At 46.6% G+C, this 9239-nt stretch overlaps 1 protein-coding gene across 4 annotated transcripts in view; it reads right to left on the bottom strand.

Moving 5' to 3' along the window:
- Window positions 1-9192, bottom strand: part of LRRC16A (leucine rich repeat containing 16A) — a 316783-nt gene extending 307591 nt beyond the window's left edge. For all 4 annotated transcript variants that reach the window (XM_004693329.2, XM_012732954.1, XM_012732955.1 and 1 more), the window contains exons 1-2: window positions 8846-9192; window positions 4705-4802 (exon numbers count right to left, since the gene is read on the bottom strand). In XM_004693329.2, coding sequence (XP_004693386.1) covers window positions 4705-4802; window positions 8846-8885 — 138 coding nt within the window. In that variant the 5' untranslated portion in view covers window positions 8886-9192. The remainder of the gene's footprint in view (window positions 1-4704; window positions 4803-8845) is intronic.
- Between the last annotated feature and the right edge of the window lie 47 nt (window positions 9193-9239).

Below are 9239 nucleotides of genomic sequence, written 5' to 3' on the forward strand. Positions count from 1 at the left end.
AGCCAGGAGTCAAACTCATCCTGAAGCTGCTGCCTCTAGCTTCCTATGCCACGCTTTAATCTGTTGTGCCATCAAGGAGGGCCCTAAAAACAGGGTTTTTTCCTAACATTATTCAAACAGCAGAACTAGGGTACAGATTTAACAAACACATGGGAGAAAGGAATCTAAGAAACAGTCACTTCCCAATGACACCCCCTAAAGACAAGAGAGGATGACAGCAACAGAGGATGTGTCCCGGGTGTGTGGCCTTCGGGGACCCACCCAGCACTCAGGGGCCCAAGGAGACAGCCCAAGTGCTGTCAGTGGGTCACCTCCTCCAGCCTGCTCTGACTTCCCCAGGGGCCCCAGCCTGGGCTGTTCCATTCCAGGGTCCCAGCCTGTGGACAGTAATTTCTGGCCAAATAAAGTCAAGGGAGACAGCAGACTTATCTCATCCTTAGAAATCTACTGTGTCTGTAGGTGTGTGAATAACTGGGAAAAGCCAATGTCGTAAAGAAACCGGTTTGTGCAAACAGCCTGATTATTAGACTTATTTCACCAAAGAACACTCTAGCTGATTTCATGTGACTAAAGCATCGTAGTGAGTTGCACTCCAGTCTGCTAAAAAGGTGCCACGGACTATAAATAAAGCTTCCTGGCCTCATGGCAAACTGTGTTCAAATCCTGAATGAGGCCAGCAGGTACTTGAGCAGCAGAAGGATGGGACTTCTCTGTGCCTCTGAAGAAAAAGAATACAGCAGCCCTCAGGTTTATCATTTTGGAGTGTTTGTTGTGTGCTGGGCATTGTGCTAAGTGGCATTTAATGATATTCCAGTTACTCTTTAAAGCAACCGTTTACAGATACCATTGTCATCAGCGGAGTTGAGCTTGGCGTTGCTATCAAGGGGCTGGCTGCAATGACAACCAGGTGTGACTCCCAGAGCAGCAATGCCTCCTGAGAGGGGCGGAGAAAGTGCCAGAGAAGGTTGTCAGAAACAGGTGGTGAGAAGAGACCTGTTTAACCAGTCCTAACTTTCACCCCAAAGTCCTGTTGTAAGGAAGAGAATCAAGCTTCACTCTGGCCACTCTTTGACTGTTACTCTTTGCTTTATGTTTCTAGAACATGCAAAGCGCTCTCTGTTCCCTTTGCCCAGAACAAGTCTCTTCTGTTCCCTGTGCTAACTCCTATTCATCCATCAATTGTCATGTCCTTCTGGAAGTCTTCCCCCACCCTCAGGCCTGAGATAGAAAGAAGTTCCTCCGATGGAATGTCAGAGCCCCTGATTGCCCACTCATAGCACACCTCCAAGCACGACCTCTCCAGCTATACTGTGAGGTCTGACTCCTCCAAAGTCACAGCATATGCCTGGCACACCATAAATGTTCGCTAAGTACAGAATAAATTAACTATCAGCCGCATCACACAGGATCCCTCTACCATCCCCAGTCACTGCTTGAAAGTGGACAACTGCTAAATAAGCCAAAAGGTACTTCCTTTTTATTGTGAGCATCACGGTGAAGCAGAGAGGCTCTGTGGGAGGGAGATCTGGGTTCAAATCCTGACTCAGCCAAATGACCTAAAGCAGGTAACTTTAGCATCAAGGAGACTCATTTTCGTAGTTACTCATGGAGATGTAATTACTGCCCAATTCACAGGGCTACTGCAGAATCCAGCCAGGAAAAGCATGACTGTGTACAGCAGAAGGCCAGGCCGCAGCATCGATGCCCAGAATATAATAGACATTAATTATCACCATGAGAGGAGGAAAATGAGGACAAAAGGTAACTAGAAATAGTCAAAAGTTCTCAACACCTAAAAAAAAGGACGCAAGCAACTCCTACCACTCCAAGCTTTTTAAGAGGAAGGTACCAAAAGGTAGCACTGAAAAACAGGGACAAAAATCAAAAAGAAGGGCCCCCCTGGTGCACACGGGGTTAAAGCACAGCACTATGAAGCTCTCCACAGACACTGCAGTTCCCCTCAGTTCCATCCTGGCCAGAGAGGTGCAACACATGCAACAGACCTCCACTGACCCGCCTGCCGCTCCCCTCAGCAGTGTACTTCATCCATCTGCCTGTTCTGTTCCCCCCTCTGTCTCTGGTGAATCCTGTCACCCCCACCCCTGCACCCCTGGCCTGTACCCCAGTTCTTGTATGCATAAGTAAATCTTTTTTAAAAAAACCAAAGAGACATTGAAAACATTAATCCAACTCATGAATAACCTATATCTCGGTGGATAGACAGCCAAAAAAAGTCAAAATGCAAATTATAAGGAAATTCTCCCCACCCCCGCCCCAATGTCTTAAGTAATTGAACTTCTCTAAATGTAGAAACTCCAAAATGCACACTGAATGGATTTAATTCATAGACCATCTTGCTCGAACTTGAAGCTTGTCAGACCCTGGATATTTATTTCTATTAATAAGTCCTGCCCATGCAAGTAAGAACAGCCAAAACAAGTTTACATGAAGCTACTAGAAAATGCATAGATTCCAGACTTGGGGAGATAAATGCTTACATTCAAACACATTTGCAATTTGGCTACAACTTTAAATGACTCCAGTTAATAGTAAGATGAGCCAAAAAAACAAAAAAGAAAAAAAAAAGGCTTAACATTCAAGACAAATCATAATTAGCTGCTAGTAATAAGATGAGCCAAAAAAAAAAAATCTGCACACTGAAGACAAATCTCAACTATTTTTAAATGGTGGTAACTTTATTATTACATAAGCATATTGGACATAAAGCTGAAATTTTATTTCCTTTGAATTTTAAGTCATTTTAGGGAAGGAAACATGGAGCATGATCTTCTGGGGGTGGGGGAAGAAAGTTTAGCTTTGCAAATTTTATCATGACAAGGGCTTAATCTCAATATGATAATGACCAGGGCCCCTCCCTGGTGGCACAATGGGTTAAATCAAAGCACTATGAAGCTACCCAAAGCTACTGCAGCACAAGTTCCATCCCCAGTTCAGGGAGCTGACCCACATGATGCAGCAGACCTCTCCAGACCAGCCTGCTGGTTCCCCTCAGTAGATTTCAGTGTATTTCAGTAGATCTGCCAGGTCTGCTCTCCTGGTAAAATAGTAATAATGTAATAGTGTCTATGTCATTTGAGGTATTTGTGAAATGGCTCCTGCAAGATTATTTAACATTTAAGTTGCAGGGAAGTGGATCTATCCTGTAGTTACTACAGAAGATTTAATTTAAAAACATAAAAAAAAAAAGGCCCTCCCTGGTGGTGCAGTGGGTTAAAGCACAGCACTATGAAGCTAAAGCCACTTCAGCATGAGTTTCATCCCGCCTGCCCCAGAGGTGACCACATGGCGCGGCAGACCTCTCCTGACCCGCCCACTGCTCCCCTCAACAGTGTACTTCCTCGATCTGCCTGTTCTGCTCCCCACTCTGTCTCTGGCGAAGCCTCTGGCAGCCCCTGAGCCTCTGGCCTGTATCCCAGTTCTGTATGCACAAACAAATAAATCTTTAAAAAAAATTTATATATATATAAAATAAATGACAGAGACAAAATTTCTTCTTTCCCCAGTAAGATCTTCAAAAACATACCACCCTCCCATGATTGAGCAACATTAAGTAAAACCCAATTTAAGGAAACTTAGTCTTTATTAATGTCAAAGAAAACAGAATACACCAAATTACCACAGCTATTAATCATTTATATAGCCACATAAGCATATTATATATGCTATTATAGATCTACATAAGCATATTCTGTGGTAGGACAAAAGTAATTCAAGTTTTCCCATTTGGATTTCTGTGCCATTATGACCTATACCATAGACTACAGACCACAGACTTATACCATAGGCCACAGGTTTATACCACAGGACACAGGCTTATACCACAGACCACAGACTTACACCATAGAGCACAGACTTACACCAGAGGACACAGACATATACCATAGGCCATAATCTTATACCATAGACTTACACCATAGACCATAGGGTTAAAAAGCTTCACAGAATATTCTCTCTAACAAAAGCACAAACAAGAGGTATTAGCCTCAGCTTAAACTTAGATTTGCCAAAATCTGAGAATCTTAGAAACCACTAAGATACACAAAATTGAAGGTAGATGGTTTCACCTCTTTAAAGACACAAAGCGGCCTAACAAACTGCCCACTGAAGTCCCAGCCCTCAGCCACCTCAAAACTCTCAAACTGGAGGGGATCCCAAGTTTGCTGTCAGCACCAGCAGCCAATGCCTCCAGCAAGGTGTTCCCCTCCAAAAGCCAAGGCAAAATGAGAAATGTTCTCTTCGCATTCTCAGACCATGACCTCTGTGATCGCTGTCACATTTGAGAAAATCTGATTAATTAAACTGCCTTGAAATGAATCTCATAGACTTTCCCATAAGTTCTTACAAATCATACGCTCAGCCCAACAAAGGTGAGAAATAAGCAAATAAGTGCAAAGAACAGGGAATACCACACAGAACATGTGCTCCCGGAGGGGCTGGGTGAGAGTAATCTCTCCCACATTAAGAGCATTATAAAAACTTCAATTGTGCAAACATAAATTATCCTCCTTTGGACTTTCAATGAACAAATACTCTAATTAATCTTAGGATCAAATGATTATCAGAATGTTGAAAAAAAAAAAGTAAAACACAGGACTAGAGCTTCATGAACACAAAGCAATCAAAACCAAAGACGGGAAAGCCCCTCAACTGCCAAATAGTTTGTGAAAAGATGATCCCACTTACCAGCACTTTGTTTTCGACTTTGTCTCCTTTGACTTCCAACTTGACTTTCTTCTTTACTGCAATTTTTATCTTCCTGCCAATAACATCCTTGATGCTTTCTGAAAGGGAATAGTTTTGTTAGAGTCTTTTATTAATTAGAGGCGGGGGAAAGAGTCAGGGAAGAGCCAGCTTTTGGAGAAATATTTGGGGATGTTGCTATTGCTCTTTGCCCCTTTTATTTACTTTATAAGCACAAGGTTCTCAAGTCTCAAACCCTTAATGACCACCTACTATGTGCTTGTCCGGTGACTCAGGCTGTGAAGCCAAATACAAAAGCCTAAGACATACAGCAGTCCCTGCAAGGAATGAGATGCCCAGAAGTCAAGAGCAATGCCAAGCAGCATCAAGGGATGCTGCCTGCAGACAGCATAAACGCAGCTGGAAGTCATCCGCTTGGCCTTTCGCAGGTTCCCATTGGCCGCCATTAGCCTCTGCATCACCACAGTCCCATCCAAGTATTATCATACCCTTTGAGTGTCTGCACATTCAGCTGGGAAATACCACTGACAACCAGAACCCACTCAGGGAAGGGTCTCCTGACCATCCGTCCTTCCTAAAACAACACTCCAGAGAGCAGGCAAAAGCAACAAAGAATTGAGCTGCAACCACTGGAAACTTCAGGAGATGGCAGGAAGCTCTGTCATGAGTATCCCAAACTGAACAGGTCCCACCTCAAACTCACTCTCCTCCTCACTACTCCTCTTTCCTTTAATGAAGCTTGAAAATCTTGCTGATCTTCTAGTCCTTTCTCTCAAAGAACCACAGCCTCCTTAAGGCTGTGGCACAGCCCCAGAAGCTGCCACCAGGACTAAGGGCTTAAGCGCTCATCTGTCAGCACTGTGACCCCCCAATAAGCAAAGACCACCCAAAACCACAGAGCTGGTGGCTCAGTCTTGGTCTATGAGTCAGTCACCTGGGGATGATGCCAAATCTTGATGCTTGTCATTCAATTTCTTTAATTGTTTAGTTTAATTTCTCAACACACACTGAAAGAGCCAATCATCACTATTGTTTCCATCTTTCACCCCAACCCCCACACCAATTCAGTATTATTCTCTTGCCTGGGAGGATGGCTTTCTCCTATTCTCTCCTGGTTATATTCTACTTGCATTAAAAAAAAAAAAAAAAAAACTAGAGATGGCCCCTTTCGAACTGACCATCTATTTTAGGATCAGATGGATGCCATTCAGCAAATTTACACTCACTACCGTAAGATCACAGGCAAAAAAGTTACCTGAGGTTTCAGGAAGCAGGGGATCCTGAGCTGAGTCCTTGGGGAAAAGAACCAACCACTGGTGTCCAAAGTCTACTATGTGACCCCTACCACTGAGGCGCAGCAAGAAAATGGACTTGTTCCTTCTCTTGCCACGTCTGTTTCCATTTGCCTTACATCATACCCACTCAACGACATAAGCCTGTAGTTTAAAAAATACATTCATGGGCCCTCCCTGGTGGCGCAGAGGGTTAAAGCACAGCACTGAGAATCTAGAGCCGCTTCTGCATGAGTTGGATATCCGCCTGCCCCGGAAGTGACCACATGGCGTGGCAGACCTCTCCTGACCCACCCGCTGCTCCCCTGAGCAGTGTACTTAGTCGATCTGCCTGTTCTGTTCCCCACTCTGCCTCTGGTGGGGCCTCTCACTGCCCCTGAGCCTCTGGCCTGTACCCCAGTTCTATATGCACAAATAAATCTTAAAAAAAAAAATAAAAAAAAATACATTTATGGTGGGGTGATCAGAAGGCTGCAAACTGCAGCACAAGGTTTAGAGCCATCAAGTTAGATAAGAGGGAAGGAGGTGCAGAAAGGGCTGCAGCCCCCACAGAGCAGGGCAATGGACAATGGAAAGCACAGTTCCAGGAACAATAATGAGGTGGAGATGTGGGGGGAGGGGCTTTGGGAGTGGGGGCATGTGCTGGGGCTCCCTGTACTGGCGTTCTGTTCTTGGTGAGCCTCTTATCTTATCAGAAGTGAACAGAAGTACAAGCTCCTCTTCCCTCTCCTAAGAAGTCAGGGAAAGATTGTCTGGAGGTGATTTAAGAATATACAGAGGCTGGAGAGTTAAAAAGAAAAGGTTCAAAGTGGCTATGGATGAGTGGCTGTGTGAATGTTTTATCCCTCTTGTTCTTCTCTGTATTTACATTTTTAAATATAACTTTTATCATCAGATAAAGTCTGTGTAGACTTATATCATCAGAAAGACAGGCATTTTGGGCTTCAGGTAATCTGGTGTGGTTTGCACATGGTTGCCATTTTGAATTGATGAGCACTTGAAATTAGAGAGCAAAGCAGGTGCAGGAATTTCCCCCTTGACTCAGGAAAACAAATCAGGTACATCCCAAAAGCTCTGGGGTTCCGTTGAAAGCTGTATTAGACGGGCAAGGCTCCATAAATTTTTTTTTAAAAGTCTATTTCTAGATAAAGTTCAATTCAACTTTGAAAATACACCAAAGTATTCCTTTAGCGACCCCTCAATATAAACCAAGAACGTTATTTCCATGCCACCCCTCACAACCATTCTCTGGGGTGTAATGAATTACCTCAATTTCTCATCAGTCTTTACATATTCCCAGCCTTGGCCAGAGAGGCAAGCACTCCCCTAAATTATTTCTCAGGATGGGGGGTGGGAGGCCATCTTTGAGGGCCTGGGCTTTACTCTTCAGGTGACTGGGTTGTTGGAAAAGTATGGCACTCCCAGAACCGGATGGGCCACTCATGATAGCCAAGGCAGGTGATGGTTTATCTCGGGAGCTCGCTCCACAGGATTAGAGGGAAGAGCCTCGGAATATAATGGGGGGAGGGAGGATTTGGGGAGACAGGGGGAGTAACTTTACACCCTAAATTCGATTAAAGAATTAGATGGGTGTCGGTTTGTTGGTTTGTTGGTTTTTTTTTAATTCGATAAAAGCAGAAGCTTCCATAGAAACCTAAGACTCTCGACATCAAGTTTTTAACCTGCTGAGTTAAAAGTCACTAACGGAAGAGCAGAAACAAACTCCTCGGAAGTATTAGGTCTAAAAGCAGAAACAGCGGTGTGATTCCTCAAACGCGGGTGATTAGAACTTCCTCTTGTCAACATCATCTCTCTGAGCAGCAGGCTGTGCAGTGTGCCAAAGATGGTACAGTGAGGAATGTAGGTCACTGGGGCTCAAAAATGCCCCGATACAGGCACACATACCTTATGAAAGTACAGCCACTCACACACACACAGACACGCTTACATGCTGGATTTTCGGAACTCTCTTCCCTACCTCATGTTAACTCTGCCATTATAACCCTCCATATAATTAAGTTAAACCCTAACACATAAAAATTCAGCAACACCCCCCTCCAAAAATAAACCTCCAGGGATTCAAACAATGGGTCACCTTGCACAGGGTACCACACGGTGGTTCCCTTTGAGATCCGGGGTGGGAGCTGAATCAGTAGGTTAATTATTATTAAAATAAGGCTTTTATCATTAACCCTCAATTTCCTGGCCCGAGTTTGCGTCAGTCCTGTAACCCTTTGGCTCCCAGCTCGCTAGGCGAAGCCACGCCTTGCCAGGCTCAGTCATTTCAATTACACCCGACTAGCGCCCCCTCCCCCAAGAGTGCAGACGGTGGGGCCCCTCTGGCGGGTCCATTTTCGGGGAGGGGGTTCCCTAGCATGTGCCAGAGACGACCTACTGTGCGTTCGCCAGCTGTCCTCGCTGTGGGCTTCCCCGGACTTGCCCGACTTTGGGGCGATGGGCTGGGCGCTGTAAAGGGCTCTTCGGGCAACCAGACCCGCGGTACCAAAGCAACCTGCCCCTCCTTCCGCCAACCTGGACCCCGAGTCGCGACGGCAGGAGGTGGGGGGCCGGGGGCGGGGGCTCTGGCTGACCAGCGGTGACCTCTCGCTAGGACCGCGATTCCTCCCAGCCCGCCCTCCGCGGATTCGCTTTTCAGACCGTCGGATGCGAGCAAACTTCCAGGCGCCCCCCAGCGACCCTGCCCCACACCCCTCCGCCCCTAGGGGCGCCGAGACTTCGCGGGAGCGGCGGGAAGGCGGTGAGGGGAGGTGGAGGTGGAGGTGAAGAACACGTAGAGGCAGATGGAAAACCAACACCCGCGCGACTCTTACCTATCAACTCCCTGGGAACCTCGGAGCTCTCCTCGGCCATGGTGGCCCTCGGGGTGCGCGGGGGGGATGGCAGGTCCAACTCTGATTTACGGCCCCCCGCCTTCCCCTGAACCCCTCAATCTTTTAGCCGCAGAGGCAGCTTGCAAAGGGGAGTAGTCCAGAAAGCGGGGGCGGAGAAACGATTTTGCCGCGCCCCCGCCCCCTTCCCCCAGAAAAGAGTTGCAAAGGCGAGGTGGGTTTGCTGTGGCGGCTACATGACGCCTCCTGGCAATTCCTGGCGGCGGAGCGGTGACCCGGCTGGATTCCGACCAGAGCGGGGCGACTCGGCTGCGGGCGCGGGCTCGGGGTACGGCTCCGGCTGCGGTGCCGGCTCGCGGCTCGAGGTTCCCGGCTC

The sequence above is a fragment of the Condylura cristata genome, unplaced genomic scaffold (assembly GCF_000260355.1).
Source record: "Condylura cristata isolate star-nosed mole 26May11 unplaced genomic scaffold, ConCri1.0 scaffold00037, whole genome shotgun sequence".
Taxonomy (NCBI): Eukaryota; Metazoa; Chordata; class Mammalia; order Eulipotyphla; family Talpidae; genus Condylura; species Condylura cristata.